The sequence below is a fragment of the Lontra canadensis genome, unplaced genomic scaffold, assembly GCF_010015895.1.
Source record: "Lontra canadensis isolate GAN:19392208 unplaced genomic scaffold, GSC_riverotter_1.0 scaffold28, whole genome shotgun sequence".
Taxonomy (NCBI): Eukaryota; Metazoa; Chordata; class Mammalia; order Carnivora; family Mustelidae; genus Lontra; species Lontra canadensis.
In genome coordinates, this window is record NW_022631022.1 from 2619700 (window position 1) to 2638889 (window position 19190).

At 41.1% G+C, this 19190-nt stretch overlaps 2 protein-coding genes and 4 non-coding genes across 8 annotated transcripts in view; 5 read left to right on the forward strand and 1 right to left on the reverse strand.

The window, feature by feature from the left end:
• Positions 1 to 13836, reverse strand: part of ZWILCH (zwilch kinetochore protein) — a 37326-nt gene extending 23490 nt beyond the window's left edge. Inside the window, exons 1-5 of one of the 3 annotated variants that reach the window (XM_032864636.1) lie at positions 13534 to 13836; positions 10173 to 10224; positions 7674 to 7769; positions 4478 to 4596; positions 833 to 1032 (exon numbers count right to left, since the gene is read on the reverse strand). In XM_032864636.1, the coding sequence (XP_032720527.1) occupies positions 833 to 1032; positions 4478 to 4596; positions 7674 to 7769; positions 10173 to 10224; positions 13534 to 13586 (520 nt within the window). In that variant the 5' untranslated portion in view covers positions 13587 to 13836. Of the gene's footprint in view, positions 1 to 832; positions 1033 to 4477; positions 4597 to 7673; positions 7770 to 10172; positions 10238 to 13533 lie in introns of all 3 variants that reach the window. The other 2 variants (XM_032864635.1, XM_032864637.1) reach the window with 2 other exon arrangements.
• Positions 13837 to 14026: 190 nt separating this feature from the next.
• RPL4 (ribosomal protein L4) lies at positions 14027 to 18808 on the forward strand. The gene is made up of 10 exons (XM_032864638.1): positions 14027 to 14141; positions 15531 to 15702; positions 15890 to 15996; positions 16320 to 16458; positions 16906 to 17030; positions 17323 to 17452; positions 17723 to 17879; positions 18105 to 18188; positions 18293 to 18413; positions 18498 to 18808. The coding sequence occupies exons 1-10, from the start codon at positions 14139 to 14141 to the stop codon at positions 18720 to 18722; spliced, it is 1263 nt and encodes a 420-aa protein (XP_032720529.1). The 5' UTR covers positions 14027 to 14138; the 3' UTR covers positions 18723 to 18808.
• Positions 15745 to 15816, forward strand: LOC116872142. Its single transcript, XR_004383607.1, has one exon. It is a non-coding gene; the product is annotated as a small nucleolar RNA SNORD18 (small nucleolar RNA).
• LOC116872144 lies at positions 16161 to 16259 on the forward strand. Its single transcript, XR_004383608.1, has one exon. It is a non-coding gene; the product is annotated as a small nucleolar RNA SNORD16 (small nucleolar RNA).
• LOC116872140 lies at positions 16728 to 16799 on the forward strand. Its single transcript, XR_004383605.1, has one exon. It is a non-coding gene; the product is annotated as a small nucleolar RNA SNORD18 (small nucleolar RNA).
• LOC116872141 lies at positions 17505 to 17574 on the forward strand. The gene has a single exon (XR_004383606.1). It is a non-coding gene; the product is annotated as a small nucleolar RNA SNORD18 (small nucleolar RNA).
• Positions 18809 to 19190: the final 382 nt, after the last annotated feature.

Here is a 19190-nt window from a genome sequence, read left to right on the forward strand (position 1 = left end):
TGGTCTCGAGGTCAACTGATAACGACTCCAGCCTACGAACAAGCAAGGCTCTGCATCCCTTACCCAAGATAATGAGCCCAGACCCTGTCAAACAGTTTCCAGGGGCTCAGGGATGCCCATAGCTCCTGCTCCTTGTCCTAAGATAACTTCCTGGTGTCAGAGACAGAATCATGCCTTGTTCTGGTGTTAATCTCCACCCCCAAGTGATCATGGGATAGATGTTACCTATGTTTGCCCAATGCACAGGCTCCATCTTTCCACAGGAATAGTCACAAGCTTCCCATGCCCTTTTCATCAATATGTATGCAATCTCAATCCCTCGGATCATAAACTTGCGCAGTCGGGAAGACAGATTTTGGAATATTCCCCTGTCCTCTCTACGGGCTGCCTTTCTGATAATAAAACATTCTCTGCTTCAAACCCAGTGACTCATTAGAGATTTGGTTTACTGCACACTGGACACAAATCTGATGTCAGGGTTTAGTAAGAATGCTACTACCAAAAATATAATTAAACATCTACTATGAGATAGGAATTATATGGTTATATTCCATTTTTTTAATCCTCTGATGAAAATTTCCAAAAATACACACATATAAACCAAATGAAACCCAAATAAAACTAACAAAGCCATAAACCCCTGTTCAATTTTTGGAGCTCTGTTTCTGGAATACTTCCTATATGCCACAAGTCACACATCAGAGTAGGTTCCCGGTGGCTGACAAGTTCCACTTCTTTCTTCACAATATGTTTTCAGTAAAAACCACAACACAATAATAGTACCAATAAATAAATATACACCCCCACAAAAGTAAGATGAGTGAGCTCTCACCTTTACAACTGACTGTATATAAGACAATTCCTGTAATGCTGTGATTTGTGGTGACGAGCTCAGCTCCAAGCCAACAGGTCCCTTCAGGATCTGAACTGTCGCACCTTACCCACAGGGGAGGAAGGGCAGTAACCGGCTGATTAATCTTCAGGTGGGTCATATTAGGATTGTGAGCCATGGTGTAAAGTCCGATTAACTGCCTTGAAAACAAGAGTAGGAAGAACAAACTGTAAGTAGAAACTGTCCATCAACCAAGTTTTCATTTCCAAAGATATGATGAAGGGCACCTATGATTCTGACACTGATCTTCTGGTCACCAAATAAGATTCTGTCCCCAACTCTAATGTGTGGGGTTTTTCCTCATACCAAGTAGTTCTCTGACACCAGCTGGGTGTCCTACAATTCAACTCAATTCTGACATCATCTACCCAGAGACAGCATCAGATGCCACAGGTTAAGGTCTCAGTCCTATAAGACGCCCCCCTCTCCCCTGCCACCCACCTTCCGATGACAAATGCAGGTCCAGGTTCACCTGTGCTTCTGACTGACCAGCTATAGTACTCCTTAGGTTCAATTAATTTGCTAGGGCAACTTACAGAACTCAGAAAAACACTTTACTTACTAGATCACTGGTTTATTATGAAAGGATATAACTCAGGAACAGCCAGATGAAGAGATGCACAGAGCAAGGTATGGGGAAAGGGTGTGGAGCGCCCATGCCCTCTCTAGTGAGCCACTTTCCCCAAATCCCCACCTGTTCACCAACCCAGAGGCTCTCCAAACACTCTCCTTTTGGTTTTCTATGAAGCCCTAGTCACACAGGCATGAAATGATTAACCACCAGCCATCGGGGACTGAACTCAACCTCCAGGCCTTCTCCCCTCCCTGGAGGTAGGGGTTTGGCGGAATGTTCTAACTCTCTAATCACAGGGTTGGTACTCTGGCAACCCCACCCCCTCAAACCCCAAGTTACCTAGGGGCTTTTCAAAAGCCACCTCATTTTTTTTTTTAGGATTTATTTATTTTAGACAGAGAGAAAGCATGTTAGCAGGAGGGCAGGGGCGGGGCAGGCAAAGAGAGAGGAAGAGAGAGAAAGAATCCTCAAGCAGAGACCCTGCTGAGCAGGGAGCCTGATGCAGGGCTGGATCCCGGGACCCTGAGATTATGACCTGAGCAGAAAATAAGAGCCGACTGTTCAACTAACTGAGCCACCCAGGTGCCCCCAAAAGCTACCTCACTAACATAACAGAAGACACCTTCCTCTTTCTCCTCCCTTAGGAAACTCTAAGGGTTTTAAGAACTCTGTGCCAGGAACATTGGACAAAGACCAAATATGTTTCTAATTATAAATTCCAATACCCTAGTATCCCAGAAACAAAAATCTGGAAATTAAGTGGCAAACTACATAAATATTTCATCCAGTGATGAAGTGGGAGAAGGACACACCAGGCATACACCAGAGAGTGACGAGAATGTAGCTATCTACAAGCAGGGAGTCCAATAGGGTAGGGTAGAGATTCAGTAGGAGTCAAAGTAGGCTGTGAGGTGAAGCAGAAGAAATAGGTATGATACGTTAATTATACCTCAATAAAGCTGGGGCAAGGAAAAAAAAGGAGCCAGTAAGTACATGAAAAGATGCATGAGGTCATTAGGCACTGGAACACTTAAGGAAAACTGAATAGTCTGTGAATGAGATAAAAGTACTGTAACTGTTAAACTTCCAGATTTTGATCATTATTCTGTGGTTACATAAGAGAATATACTTGTTCTCAGAAAATGCATAGTGAAGTATTTAGAGGTAAAGGAGCACAGTATCTCCAACATTCTCTCAATATTTCATTTAAAAAATGTGTGTGGGTGACCAGAGTATGTTATATAGGTGGCAGAGTGCGGGAGGACTATGAGGAGGAGGAGGAATGAGAGAGAAGATGACAAAGCAGATTCGGCAACATGTAAATAACTGGCAAATCTGGGTCAAGGGTATACAGAAGTTCCTGTGCTATTCTTTCAACTTTTTTGTAAATTTGAAAGTGTATCATAACTAAAACTTACCAAAAACTGTAGCTGGAAATTTTCCAGAGATGAAAACTTAATTTATTACCAACAGATGTTCAACAAAGTTCTAGGGATTGTGCTTCAGAAAGGAAATACAATAACCCCAAAAAGAAGGTCCCAAATGCAAGGCAAGGCAATGATAAGCATAGGGATAAATCCAAACAAGCACTGGATGGAGAAAACAACACCGATAATGTTTATGTTTCAGGGGAGAAAAGAAAAAAAGGTCAAACATGACTTAAAATCAAGAAGCCATAAAAGACTGATAACAGAAAAATGTCAAAAGCTTCTACCTGACAAAATAAACAAAAACCACCACAGGGAGTCACTTTGTGAGTATTATTACTACAGTCCTTATCATCTGCTGTTATTATTTATATAACTTATATCCTCCAGAACTCCTTGACAGCAGTAACTTTGGTTGTGGAAGTGCGGGCGGCCAGCTCGGGAGCGCTGCACTCAACTACAGAGCAGGGAGGCAGGAAGTGAAGGTGGGCTGGTAGACGGGACAGCAGGCTTTCTAACAGGGGCACTGCTGGCATCGATCGGGGTGGGATAATTCCTCCTTGAGCAGGAGAGCCCACTGCACTGTAGGATGTTCCCTATCCATAGCCCAGGCCAATCGCTCCCCTCAGACACTGTAACAACCAAAAAGTACCCCTGTGTATTTCCAAATGCCCACTAGCTATGGCTCCCCTGGTGGCGGAGCTCTGTAGTAGAGAGTGAAGGTTCCTATGTGTCATTCATAAGAAATTTGGATTGTATCATGAAGCAACAAGAACCAGCAAATGACTTTTAAGCAAGGAAGCAACACAACCATGCTTTCAGTGATTTCTAAAGATCTCTGGTGGCAGTGAGGAAGAAAGACTAGAAGGGAACCAAATACAAAGTAAACAATTAAAAAAGCAATGGGGCACCTGGATGGCTCAGTGGGTTAAGCCTCTGCCTTCGGGTCAGGTCATGATCTCAGAGTCCTGGAACCGAGCCCCACATTGGGCTCTCTGTTTGGCGAGGAGCCTGCTTCCCTCAACCCCCTCTGCTTGCCTCTCTGCCTACTTGTGATTTCTCTCTGTCAAATAAATAAAAATTTAAAAACACACACACACACACACACACACAATTAAGAAGCAAGAGCAAATGGTATGGGGAAGTGGAGAAAGGGACCAGGACACAGTCTTCTTGGTCATGCTTCAGACACCTGTGGGATATTCAAGTAAAGCCATCCCTGAAGATTTGGGTATCATGTCTAGGGAGAGGGTTAAGAAAGGAGGGAAGGACCTGGACTACATACATATTGTTTTCCCCAATGTTTCTAAGAAAACTTCCATTTTTTTTTTAATTTTTTTAAGATTTTATTTATTTATTTGACAGATCACAAGTTGGCAGAGAGGCAGGTAGAGAGAGAGGGGGAAGCAGGCTCCCTGCTGAGCAGAGCGCCTGATGCAGGGCTCGATCCCAGGATCCTGAGATCATGACCTGAGCCAAAGGCAGAGGCTTAACCCACTGAGCCACCCAGGTGCCCCTAAGAACACTTTCATTTAAATTCGAGCTTCCAGCCCTCCACTTAGCCCAATGCTAAGAAAAACTTACCTTGCTCTCCCAACTGGTAAAGGAAGTGGTCCAACATTCTCCCCAGTAGAGAAATCAGAAATAGCTGTTTCTTCACATTGTGGTTCTTCAACATGACTTGTTTCTTCCTTGTCTAAAGGCTTAAAAAATATTTTTAAATTATTTAGTCAGGTGAAAGAACATTTACCAGCCAATTCTTCACTACGTTAGAACATAATGTACTGGTTTCCAAACCCTTAAGCACAAATGACTGGGTGATGGCAAGAAATCACAGCTACAGACCAGTCTGATACCACCAAATCTTGCCATCAGAAGCACTTCCGCTGTCCTGTAAAAAGATAATGATCTAAATTGCTACTGACAGAGGAAGCATCTGATGCCACTGGAAAAGGAAGTCTCCAACATGTATAAATGATGAATCAAAGACAAAACACCAAGGGAAACCCTGTGGAAGATTCCTGATTTTTCACTCCCAGAACTCAAAGGGCCAGAGCCCTTACTCATTAAATCTACTCCTTTTAGGACTAGGTCTGAACCTATGTGTTTCTAATATCTCCATGTTTAAGTAGTTACATAATTCAGCCTTGCCAATAATAACAATAACCCCAAGAGTTAATATTTCCTGGGCATTACTATGTAACACCTACTATTCTAAGTTTTCTGTTACTTTTCATAAAAATCCTGAAATAGCTATTACTATTAACTTTTTCTTAAAAGATTTTATTTATTTATTTGGGGGGGCAGAAGGAGAGGAAGAGAGAGAATCTCAAGAAGGCTCTTATTGAGCACAAAGCCCCAAAGGGCTTGATCTCACAACCCAAAGATCATGACCCAAGTCAAACACTTAACCGACTGAGCCACCCCGATGCCCCATTAACAACTCTATTTTTTTTTTAAGATTTTATTTATTTATTTGACAGACAGAGATCACAGGTAGGCAGAGAGTCAGGCAGGGAAGCAGGCTCCCCACTGAGCAGGGAGCCCAATGTGGGGCTTGATCCCAGGACCCTGGGATCACGACCTGAGCCGAAGGCAGAGGCTTTAAAACCCACTGAGCCAACCAGGCGCCCCAACAACTCTATTTTATAGATGAGAAAACTGAGGTAGCCAATGGCTAAATAACTTGCCTAGAATCACACCCAGTGAGTGGCAACTGCAACATTTGAATCTAAATAGTCCAGACTTCAAAACTCTGGATCTTATCCATTAAGCTCTTCGGGCAGTAAATACTCTGCCCACTTAATAGGTATCAGACCCAGATATTTCCTCAACTTTGAATTTCTTTTGCAGGATCACAGATCTCAGTCCCTTCTAAGCCTGGCTTTCCAAAGAGGTGCTAGAACAGGTGGTACCCAAAATGTCATTTTTTTCTTCTACTTAATACCCTACTACCTAAAATTCATGCTTTAAGCTCTACTGATCTTTGCAGAGACAATGGCCATTTTGACTGCTCTTCATCCAAAAATGCCAGGTCCCCAGTGGATTGCAGGGACCTTCCCAAAACTGTTAGCTGCATCCTCACTAGAATCCTAACCCACATTCCAACATCCCCCTTGGCTCATCCTTATCTTTTCCTAGGTGACTCATCCTCACCTGAACATCTTAATTTTTTTTTGGCTTTACTCTACATACATTTTCCCTTCTCCCCATAAAAAAAGTCTAAATTCAACCATATAACTCACCTATAATTATTTTCTAAACATCTGTCTACTATAGATAAGCAGTAATAATGCCCTTTCATTAACATAAAAGACAAAGTTGCCCCTTTTCCTCAAAAGGAGCTTTTGTATGCATTCAAATGAAAAGCTCCCTGTTCCTTCACCAGACAGCATGAGGATCCTAAAGCATTAAACAGAAGAGTTCCTTCTAAAAGCACCTCCACTTTCCCCTATTAGAGTCTGTTCCAATCTAGTTCAGGAAACAATGTAGTCAAAGGAATGGGTTCTGGTCCCAAAGCAACCGTGTAACCTGACGGCATTATCACCCCTCAATAAAAATCATTATAATTACTCTGCCAAAACACCATAATTAAAACACAAAGGTTTCAAGCTGGAATTATAAAGTGATGCAAAAGGTAAGACGTTTTCTGTTACATTTCACAAACAAAAATTCAAGTAGAACTTCATGAGTCATAGCTACTTAGGCTGTGCTGTTCAATACGACAGTCACTGGCCACACGCAGCTCCTGAGTACTGGAAATGGGACCAGACCAAATGAAAATGTTAAGTGTAAATTCGCACCAGATTTTGAAGATGCAGCATAGGGGAAAAAAACGTAAAATATCTCATTAATGATTTTTACATTAACTGTGCTTTGAAATGGTATTATCACATTTATGAGACTAAATAAAAAGCATTATTAAACCTAATTGCAGACAACCCCACGCCTCGGTATTTACCATAAAGAAAAAACATGTTTATGCAAAAAAAAGTGTACATAAATGATTACAGCAGCTCTATTCACGATCACTGGAGACAGAAAAAAGCCCAAACGTCATTCAGAGGGTGACTAGATAAATAAATGATGGTCCATCCATACACAGAATGTACTCAGCAACTACAAGAAATGAACCACTGATATGCATACAACTTGGATGAATCTCAAAGGTATTATGCAGAGTGAAAGAAGCCAGACTCGAAAGGTTACACACTGTGTGAGTCCATTCACGACTTTCTTAAAAAGATAAAACTACACCAAGGGAGAAGAGATCAGTGGTTGCCAGGGCATTTTCAAGGGATAGCATGATGGAGCTGTTTGGGGTGATGGAACTGTTCTGTGCCCTGATTGTGGTGGTGATTACCAGAGTCTATACATGTGCCAAGATTCAAAGAAGTGGACAACAAAAGAAAAAAGTCAATTTTATTGTATAATTAATTTCACTTTTTTTTTTAATCAGGCTACTATAAAATTTTAAGTTACCTATACAGTTCTCATTATATTTCTATTGGACACCACTGTATCTACTTCTGAAAGAATTAGAATCCACTTTCCTAGTATGCTCATTAAAAAAAAGTGCACATTTGAGATCATTTGCAAACTGAATTTGGCTACCAGGAATTAAACACAGGAGTGCCTGGCTGGCTCAGTTCGTGGAGCATGCGACTCTTAATCTCTGGGTCGAGCCCCACATCGAGGATAGAGATTACTTAAAAATAAAATTTTAAATAAAAAAGAAAAAAAAAGAATTAAACAAGTGCAAAGCCCAAGCACTACTTACCAATTTCTCCATGACAAATACAAGGTCATTTTCATTTAGAATATTTTTCAAAGGATTCGGTTGGCCTTTGCTGATCAACTGCACTTGAATATCAGCCTATTAAAAATAGATAATGTCAAGCAACATTACATATACACACATACCTATTAGTACAAATATTTAAACACTTAAAGACTAGTTTTACTCAAGCGGCCGAGAAAGAGAATTTGAACAAGACATAATGTTGTAAAGAGAAGATTGCATTTATTCCTCGCCGTGTTTTTTCATGTTTAGACAAACCTGGCTCTATTCACCTCTACACATGCTTCAAGGCCTCCCTAAAGTGCATCCCGATTATAGAGCTTTCTTTTGATTAGGATCACACAGACTTCTTCTTTCGTGACTCATACTGCATTTACTATATTGTACCATGTAATTAGCAGTTTATAAATATGATCTTTTCTTCTGATTGTACTATGGAACTTAGGACTTTTATCAATCTCTAGGAACTGTATATTTTTTCACTCCAATTGCAAACATGTTTATTGCAGAAAAGTCTGAAAATAGAAAGCTAAGTGATTTTTTAAAAATACACATATAATTCAATTAGCCAGGATAATCACTAGTCACTAGCATGGTTCGCACCTATTTTGTCAGATCTTTTCCCAGACGCATAAATAAATCCCCTTAAGTAGAAATGTATTAAGTATTAAGATATCTAGATAAGATTTTGCTTAATAAAAATATGACATCTGTATCATACACTTCTTTCCATCTATTAAGTGTTCTTTGGCTCTACCATCATATAACTAATCTCATTTTGTTCAACATTTGGATATTTTTAAGTTACCTGCTGCAATAAACAATAACAGACATCCTTGAATTGCTTTCTTAAGATGAATACTTAGAATCACACCGACTTTGCCAAATTGCCTTGCAAATATGCTGCCCCCATATATTTGCATTCCCATCACTTACGGCAACACAGAGTATTTTCACTGTTTATTTTTACCATCTCACAGCAAAAAATAGTGTCTTGTTACTGCTTTTTTCAAATTTATTCGATTATTAATGAAGGTGAGCAGTCTCTCAAAGGCTTATCATTGACAAGTAACTCTCATTACTTGAATCTGTTTCATTTCTCAGTTTGGATCTTAAAGCATTTAGATACCAAGTTCAGAAAGCAAAGGATGCTGTATTGTTCTAATCTACTAGGTTCTTGAGTTTCAAGTACTGTTGTGGATTGAATATGTCCCCAAAAGATACGGTGAAGTCCTAACCCCTGGTTCCTCTGAATGTGACCGTTAGAAAAAGGGTCTTGGCAAATGTAATCAAGTTAAGGATTAACGTGGATGGGCGGGGGGCTACTTCCAATGACTGATGTACTTATAAGGAGGGAAAGATTTACAGACATAGACACACATAGAATGCAATCTAGTAACAGCGGCAGAAATAGAGTGATGTGTCTACACAGCAAGAAACTCCAAGGATTGTAGGAAACCACCAGAAACTAGGAAGAGCCGAGGAAGGATCCTTTCCTAGAGCCTTCAATAGCAGCTTGGCCCTCCTGCCACCTCCATTTCAGAGTCCTAGTCTCCAGAATAGCAACAGAATAAATTTCTCATGTTTTAAGCATAACAATTTGTGGTTACAGCAGCCCTAGGAAACTAATATATGTATTAAGCAAGAATTCCAATGAGGAAGGATTAATACATTTACCTGGATATACTTAATTCCTGTGTTTGGTTAGTGAAAAGTCCAACAGTAAGAAATAACTCTACTTGTAATTTTCTTTCTGGGCTTATTTATTTATTTATGTCTTTTGTCTATTCTTCTATTACAGTTGTCACTTTTCTTTGATTTTTAAGAATTTTTTATGTATTTTATATATATGATATTGACCTTTATCTTATATGGCTATTTCTCTACAGCTTATTTGTCTTTTAGCATATAATTACTTTTAGTTCACTAGTTATTTTATAGATTAAACCTTATGGGGACTTTCGCTATGAAACACTTGGCATATATCAGATGCTTAATAAATCCAGGAATATTTATAGCAGCTTTATTCGTAACTATGAAAAACTGAAAACAATTCGTGTGTCCACCAGCTGGTAAGTAGATATGCATCACACATCCATATAATGGGATACTATCCAACAATAAAAAGGAATGAACTACTGATCCACACAAAACATAGATAAATCTCAAATGTACTACATTCCTTGATAGAAGCCAAAAGACTACATACTGCGTGATTTTATTTATATGACATCCTGGAAAAGGACAGAAACAGAGGGCTGATTATAAAGGTACATGATATTTTTGGAGGTGGCAGAAATGTTCTGGATGTTGGTCATAGGGCTGGTTATATGACTGAATGCATTTGTAAAAACTCATAGAACTGTACTCTAAAAGGGTGGGATTTACTCTAAATTAACTTCAATGAACCCAACTTTTAAAGAAGCAGAATGTTAGGATTACTGAGTTGTGTTTAAAAACGAAATAAATTGTTCATACCTCATAGATAAATGGATCTTTATGGACTCCTTTCTTTTCTTCATCAAACTCCCTGAAATGAAGAACTACATATGAAAAACAGAGCTACAGTATTCTGACATTTAAATTCAGTAGTCATCACTTTACCTTTGCATGACATGTGAGAAAAGCAAAATGCAAAGTAGTCATGGCAGCCCTAAGGCATGGTTGGGAAGAGGCAAAAAAGCAGGAAAAGAATATGAGAAGGGACTCCTGGGTGGCTCAGTCGGTTAAGATGCCTTTGGATCTGGTCATGATCTCAGGGTCCTGGGAATGAGTCCCACATCGGGCTCTGCTCAGCGAGGAGTCTACTTCTCCCTCTGCCTGCCACTGCCCCTGCTTGTGCTCTCTCTCTCTCTCTCTCTCTCTGACAAATAAATAAATAAAATCTTAAAAAAAAAAAAGAGTATGAGAAAAAAGAGATGTGGCAGAAATTAATAGACTGCTGCCCACAACTGGGCACAGTGGCTTCTCAGAGGCAGAAGGAAATCAGGTTACCTACCTGTACTCTCTTATCTTATAAAACACATCATCAGTTACTATTGAAATGTAATTTAGCATGTAACTCAAGGTAAGTAAAAATCACTCGATTCTGATCTGCACTGAATCAGTGGGTAACCACAGAAAAGTTATTTAAGGTTCCCAGCCCTAGATTTCTATGGTTAAAATAGAAACATCTATCCTCTCTCTATTTTTATGAGCTGTCACTAAAAACTTAGTATACTAATTTGATAAGCACAAAACTCTCAGATATAATTAATAATTATCATTTCATTCAAGAAAGTTCTAAAACAGTCATCCCAAAGCATGTGAACAATAAACCATTAAACATACCAAAATGCACATCAGCCTGATCTACACTCTGAGATACTAATCTTTAAAGACCTAAAGAAGCCCAATGGAATTGTTTCAAGATACCATTTGTTATTTGATCTACTCTGACTTACTGAAATAAAAACAGGAGAGCTAGGCGTGTGAATGATTCACTTTTGCCATTTTGGACAAGACAGTGATTTATTTTTAAAGATATTTGTCCTTTGTGTATAACTGAGGGATGTCATTCAATCAATTATTCGACAATCTTGTATGTTATAGTCAGGCGCTCTTTATAGGTGTCCAGATATACAACAAAAACATAGTCCCTGGTTCCTAGTCTTGACTGAAGCCCAAAGAGCCAACAGCTAGAATACAAGGTGATGGGCGCTCCAACAGAGGTGAGTGGAGGGTGCTGTGTTGGCACAATGGAAGACATGTTGCTATACTAGTAGAAATTCATCCTGAAAGCCAAGAGGAGCTCACTAAAAGATTTTATTTTAAAGATTTGAGAGAGAGAGAGAGACAGCATGAGAGTGAGCATGAGCAGGTGAGAGGGGCAGAGGCAGAAACAGAAGCAGCAGGGAGCCCTACATGGGGCTTGATGCCAGGACCCCGAGATCAGGACCTGAGCCGAAGGCAGACACTTAACTGACTGAGCCACCCAGATATCCCACTAAAATGTTTTAAATGGGAAATACCTTTCTGATCATGAGATGGAGGGCATGACCTTGGAGGCCAGAAAAATAGCTGTGAGTAAGTGACAATGGCCTGAACAAAAAAGCAGTAGAGATAGAGGGGAGACAAGTGCAGAAGGTGACTGATTAGATGGAATGGGGCAGGGGAGGGGGTCGGGGGGCTCGAAAAGAGAAGTGAGAACCTTGATTTGGAACTCTAGTTCAGAGAAGGGATTTCAGAAGCAGAGTGTTGTTGTTGGGAAAAGATGAATTCGGTTTCGCAGATAGAGGTCTCGTGGAAATTTCCAGTAGGCAGCTGGATGTGAAGGCATTGTGAAAGACTCAAGAGAAGTAAAAGAGACTTTTATGCTTACAAGTAGAGAAAAAGACTAAGCTTCTTGAAACAACTCAGAGCTATAAAGGGTCCAAATAAAACTGTATCAATGGGGAACTGGTTAAATAAACATAAGACAGGCATAGAATGAAATATTACACAACAGTTAAAAACAATGAACTAGAGCTATAGGGTTTCACACTAAAAGCCATCCAAGACATTATTGAAGAATCTAGTGCTCTGTCTATAATGTTCAAAAAATTGGCAAGCATTACTACTTTTTTTAAAAGATTTTATTTATTTGACAGTGAGAGAGAGCGCACGCGCACAAGCAGGGAGGAGTGGCAGGCAGGAGAGGGAGAGGCAGGCTCCCCTGAGGGGCTGGATCCCAGGACCCTGTGATGGTGACCTGAGCCAAAGGCAGATGCTTAAGGGACTGAGCCACCCAGGCACACTACTTTTGTAGGAAAGGAAAAAAAGCAATCAAAATAAATAATGAAAAATTATGGCATTTAGAAAATAAAGGCTTAGATTACATCAGTGGTTCTCAAATGTGGTGTGAGGCCAGCAAGAGGTTTCACCTGGAATTTGTCAGAATTCTTTGGCCCCACCCAGATTTACTAAATCAGAAAGTCTGGAGATGAAGTCCAGCAATCTTGGGTTTGGACAACCCTCCAGGTGATTGATGCAAACTCAAATTTGAGACCTGCTGGATTAGATTTTAAAGTTGGATGCAGAACTAGATGGAATCCCCCTTTGTACTAGCAATTCACTTTAAGAATACTTTTTTTTTTTAAGATTTTATTTATTTATTTGACAGACACATATCACAAGTAGACAGAGAAGCAGGCAGAGAAAGGAGGAAGCAGGCTCCCCGCTGAGCAGAGAGCCAGATGCGGGGATCCATCCGGGGACCCCGGGATCATGACCTGGGCGGAAGGCAGAGGCTTTCACCCGCTGAGCCACCCAGGCGCGCCTAAGAATACTCTTAAAGCACAGTGAAATAAAGGTGCTTAAAAAAAAAAACAAAAAAACAAAAAAAAAAACACACACTATTACGTTATTATTACAGCGGCAGCACGAACAGTTATTCTGAATAGACACTACGTTTCACTCCGGAAAGGCTTTAAACAGATGAAGGAGGCCGACATCTATTTTTCCATCTTCTGAGAGGTGTCGTCAGCATATCCTAAATTCCGTGCACTACCGGCATGAATAAAGCGCCTCTTGAAAAACTTGTCACCTCCCACCCCGACTGATAACGTAGAGTTGTTTTCTTCTATAGGAGACTACAAGCAAGCCCCCACAGGGCCAACCCCACAACGGAGCAGATAACCGACCTTCCCCAATTCCCAGACCCCAGGAAAGCTGCCTTAGTCTGTAACTTAGGCGCCCCCGAGAACTGACAAGGCGCTTCTTCCCAAAGCAGGGGCAAGGGGCTGGGGGCGGAGACCGAAAAACATGCCGCGGGAGAGCTGCTGCCCTCGCACCCTAGGCAACAGCACGGGCTACAACTCACTGCAGGAGACGAGAGTAAAACTCCTCCGCCGCTCGGTTTATTCGGGACCACATCACACCCCACTTCGACTGCAGATGCGAGACCGCCAAACTGAACTGCGCGCCGGCCGCTGACGTCCGGGGTCATGACCCTCTCGCCGGGACTACGTTTACACCCCACCCACGCCCGCCAGGCCCCGTTTGTCCACAAAGTTAATCTTTTGTTCTAGAGGACACAGGGGTCTTTTCCGTCTCCGCAGTTTTCCATTCCCTAAAGAAAAAGTTAAAATAAGTTGCAGCGGTCGAAAGGGAAAGGAAACCTCTTCTCGCGAGAGTTGCCACGCCTCCTCACGGAATATTCCGCGAAAAGGAGTCCCTTGTTTCTAAGCGCTTTTCTTGGCTTTGAAAGTCAGTAGATACCGTAATTTGATACATATAAAGAAATAATGCTCTATTTTTTATTTTTATAGGGTGGAAGAGTGATACTTTGTGTCTCTGGATTGGTTCTGAGGCGGGGCGTGTTGGCGGACGAGTGGAAGCTTACATATAGAGCGGAAGTGGTAGGTACTTCCTTTTCCTATAGGAGCCGCCGGGTTGAGAGGAGTGTGGCCCTCTCCTCTCCCCGAGATGGTGAGTGGAAGCTCTCTCTGGTGGGCTCTTCCCTGCTCTCGGGTCCCGGCGGGAATGGGTTGGGGGCTTGGGGCATAAAATCTTTAGAAGAGAAAGCGAAGAAAAGGAGACGAGGGTCAAAGGCATCTTGTTTGTGGCTCGGAGTTGAGTAGGGCGGCTTTACGGCAGCCATTTTAGAGGCAACGTGGGCGTCCCAGCACAGGGCGATTCCAGATCGCTCTCAGGTGCAGAGGAACCTTTGGGATTTTAGCTTTCCGTGGATCGTAGAAGGCATGGGTTTTATTGACAGTTCGGAAGTTTTGGGGGCCTAACGCTAAATCGGAGTGAAAATCAATTTTGGGCCTTGAATTTTCACGGGTGGTTCAGTAAGGACTATTCCTGTGTTTCGAGATAGATTTTTTGAAAAGACTTGCATATCCATTTTCTTCTTAATTCTTGTCTGTGTTCATTTACGAATAGCCTCTACAAAAGCTTCCCGATCCTCTTACTTTAAAAATTGTTCCGTTTGGTGCACCCTAAACTTCGAATTCTTAGTTCATAGTACGACTGTCACATGCACTGGATTCCACAAATAATGTGTAGTGTTTTGTGCCATGGAGAGTTCAGTGAGAAAAAAGGGACAAAAAAAACCACTTGTGATGCTTGGATCATAATTTGAACAGAATACTTGTTGGTCATGATTGTTGGGAACATGGGGAATGGGAGTGGAGGCAGTAGTTGGGCCTTAAAGTGATCAGAGAAACTTTCCAAAAGGTGGCCTGAAGGGGTGTGAGGAGACAAGCTGAGCCTCTTTAGGATGAAGACCACTACTTCTGAGGCAGAAGGGGTATGGCCCTGAGTGTAGGGACAGTGATGTCTGGAAAAGATTATGGGAGATGAGGTCCAGCAGATCATGTAAGCCATTCTCAGAACTTCAGTAGGTTTATTTTAAGGTGGTACATCTTTGGAAAGATTGAGCAAAAAGTAATACGACCAGTTATTTTTGCTGGTAAGTTTCTTGTGATGTGTTGGGGATGAAGGGGGACCAGGGGCATAAATTTTAAGTAGAGCTGTGGTAGACTAGATTTGTTGACCCATGGTGGCATTAAATGGCATTTTTGCAAACCTTTCAGTATGCTTTTGATCATTTTTGTACGGTCTGGGTTGAAAGATGAATGGTAAATTTTGTGGTAGATTTTGAGGTTCTGAATGTCCTTTAAGTGTAAGAATTTATTGAAGTTAATAAACCTGATGTGTTAGCAACAGCCTTGGTTTCAGCTTTGCGTGTTGTCTACCAGCCCAAATACAAATCTCTTCTGTAATTCAGTCTTTAAAGGTATTGTTGATAGGGGAGAATAGTGTCTCTGATATCATCTGTCAACATAAATATCTTTTTTTTTTTTTCCCCAGGCGTGTGCTCGCCCGTTGATATCTGTGTACTCGGAAAAGGGGGAATCATCTGGCAAAAATGTTACTTTGCCTGCTGTGTTCAAGGCTCCCATTCGACCGGATATTGTGAACTTTGTTCACACCAACTTGCGCAAAAACAACAGACAGCCATATGCTGTCAGTGAATTAGCAGGTATGGATTTTTTAAGGGTTGATGTTTTAAGACCTGCTTAACAGCAGTGATGAAATTCCACTCCATTGGTCCGTGTTTCTGAATCAACATGATTTACCTGGATGTTCTGATGCTGTTGATATCATGCGTGATAGTTCTAGATTGGTATGGTTGAATAGCTAAGACTTGTATTTTTTCCCAATTTCAGGTCATCAAACCAGTGCTGAGTCTTGGGGTACTGGCAGAGCTGTGGCTCGAATTCCCAGAGTTCGAGGCGGTGGGACTCACCGTTCCGGCCAGGGTGCCTTTGGAAATGTATCCTTTGTTTCACTCTGGATTGGTCAGCCGTTGTGGAATTTATCAGACATGACCTGGTTAATTCATATGAGCAGTTTTTGAAAATTTTTTCAGCATACTAATAGTGTTCAAGTTAAACCTTGCCCTGGGCAGATAGAGGCTTGGTGTGAGGAAGTTCTGCTTGCAATGATGTCGTAATTTGCGTCTTACTCTGTTCTCAGCGACAGTTGCCTGCTGTCAGTAAGCTGGTTCAGAAGGGTGACGAAAATTCTTACTGAGCAAGACATAAGTCTTCCAATCCTTAAATTCCTACGAAATGTGATTCTTAACTGGGAAAATAGATGTGTCGTGGGGGCCGCATGTTTGCACCCACCAAAACCTGGCGCCGTTGGCATCGCAGAGTGAACACCACACAGAAGCGATATGCCATCTGCTCTGCCCTGGCTGCCTCGGCCTTACCAGCGCTGGTCATGTCTAAAGGTTTGGATATTTTTTATTATAGAAATGGTACAAAATACTGTTACTTTTTTCTCTCTCCACCTAACCCATTTTATTCATGCTAATAATTGTATGGATTCTATTCATCCCAGAATCCCTATATTAAATAATAGTTCGGACTATTTCAATCTATAGTAAGTCATTGGTGAATACTGTGTAATAACTGGTGAACTAAGTGGAATGTAGTGATTTCGTGTATTAGAAAACTTTTCCGCTCAGACTTCATCATGTCCCTTTTCTGTTTTAAATGGTCAAAATGATGAGATTCCACTCAGTTGGTCCGTGTTTCTGAAACACATGATATTTGTGGAAATTCTGATTTGGCACATTGTACGCTATTTTGCTTTCGTGGAGTATATGAAATGTTTCTTGATTTTTTTCAAAACGTTCGGGGTAATCATATTTGTTGGTGTTACTTGGCATTGTCAGGTCATCGTATTGAGGAAGTTCCTGAACTTCCTTTGGTGGTTGAAGATAAAGTTGAAGGCTACAAGAAGACCAAGGAGGCTGTTTTGCTTCTTAAAAAACTTAAAGCCTGGAATGATATCAAAAAGGTAGGCTTAATGAACAAATTTCTATTTCGGTGGTCCTTGACACAAATCTGCTATCAGATTTTTAAATTTCAGAAGGTGTCTGGAGGACAATGTAACTTCAGTGGATAGGAGAAAAGGACTCTAAAACCTTGTAACTTGGGTTTTGAATCTTGATAGCCATTTGCTGCTGTGTGTTAATGTTGGGCAGTTAGTTGTGGCTCCTTTTCATCATCTGTAAAGTGGGAGTTTAACTTTGAAGTTCAATTGCAGGGTTTGTATCTTAATCTAAAAACTAAATGTTCTCACTTTTTAGGTCTATGCCTCTCAGCGAATGAGAGCTGGCAAGGGCAAAATGAGAAACCGCCGTCGTATCCAGCGCAGGGGACCCTGCATCATCTACAATGAAGACAATGGTATCATCAAGGCCTTCAGAAACATTCCTGGTAATTGTACTGCTTACTTCAATTGCCCATATGATGCAAGCTTCCTCAGCTTTTATTATGATGAGATTCCACTTTATGGTCCGTGTTTCTGAAACACATGATTATGTGGAACTTCTGATACTCAGCTGAATAAGTACACCAATGATGGTTGAAATTGCCTAATTAGTGACATAGTTTTCAGATACCTTATGTAACACAAAAGTCATAAACATGATTTGTATTTCTTGTATTTAAAATACAGGCTCCCTAACTCTGTTTTCCCCTCAAAAGGAATTACTTTACTTAATGTAAGCAAACTGAACATTTTGAAACTTGCTCCTGGTGGGCATGTGGGACGTTTCTGCATTTGGACTGAAAGTGCTTTCCGCAAGTTAGACGATCTTTATGGCACTTGGCGTAAGGCTGCCTCCCTCAAGAGTAACTACAAGTGAGTGTTCTTTGTGTTCATTATGTTGAACACAGATGTTCATGCTGTGAATATTTACATTCAGAATTGGTTTGCATGTTTTCTAAATAATGTGACCTTTATGTTCAGATTCAGTATTGTGAAATGGTGAGATATTCTGAACAGCGGTAGTGTAATGGAAATTCTGAGGGAACTCTGAGAAATAGGAATTGAGCATCTTACTGTCCAGCATTTTTTTCTTTTCAGCCTTCCCATGCATAAGATGCTTAATACAGACCTTAGCAGAATCTTGAAAAGTCCAGAGATCCAAAGAGCCCTCCGAGCACCACGGTAAAGTTGTGATACCTGCTGTTGCTAAAGCCTCAGATGCATACTGTTGGCTATTTCAGAAATGTGGGTAATGTGAATAAGATAATAATGTTCCTTTTTAACAGCAAGAAGATTCATCGCAGGGTCCTAAAGAAGAATCCACTGAAGAACCTGAGAATCATGTTGAAGCTAAACCCCTATGCAAAGACCATGCGCCGGAACACCATTCTTCGCCAGGCCAAGAATGTGAGTGAGAGTTTGGTTTTTGATGATAGATTAACTTTTTTTTGAAAGATAGGATTCTTAGGTTTTTGTGTTAATTTGTTGCAGCACAAACTCCGGATGGATAAGGCGGCGGCAGCCTTAGAAGCCAAATCAGATGAAAAGGGAGTTCCAGGCAAGAAGCCTGTGGTAGGGAAGAAAGGAAAGAAGGCTGTTAGTGTGAAGAAGCAGAAGAAACCTGTGGTGGGGAAAAAGGCTGCAGCTACCAAGAAACCAGCAGCTGATAAGAAGCCTGCAGAAAAGAAACCCACTGCAGAGAAGCCTGCTGCCTAAAAACTTAACATTTATTCATAAAAGTCAAGTAATTTTGGACAGCTAATTTTGAATAAAGACATGATCAAAGCCATTGAGAAGCAAGACTTGCTGGATGTGTTTGTGAATCTTGTTCAGAATTTTGTTTGTTCCCTCATAATTCGGGCCTCTTATTTTCCATTTTAGAGTCTGGTGTAAAACAGGGCCTTGCCTTTACAGTCCATGCCATTGGATGGGAAGAAGAATGCTGCATAAATCCAGATTAAAAAATCAGTTTGTAATGTTTTGAGATGCAGGTGGTTAAAAGACTTCTTAAATGTGCAGAAGCTGTTAGATTTAGCACTCCTCCAGGCACCTGGGTGCCTCATCGGTTGAGCATCCATTCTTGGTTTTGGGTCATATGGGTCATGGGGTCAAGCCCCAAGTTAAGTGAGTATTCTGCTTGGGATTCTCTTCCTCTTCCCTCACGTGCTCACTTGCAGGCTTGCT

What these genes read in the sequence shown, in the direction of transcription:
- RPL4 (XM_032864638.1), top strand. An exon ending in TGCTGTCAGTGAATTAGCAG is followed by an intron (nt 15,703 to 15,889) that starts GTATGGATTTTT and finishes TCCCAATTTCAG; the next exon opens with GTCATCAAACCAGTGCTGAG. An exon ending in GCCAGGGTGCCTTTGGAAAT is followed by an intron (nt 15,997 to 16,319) that starts GTATCCTTTGTT and finishes CTGGGAAAATAG; the next exon opens with ATGTGTCGTGGGGGCCGCAT.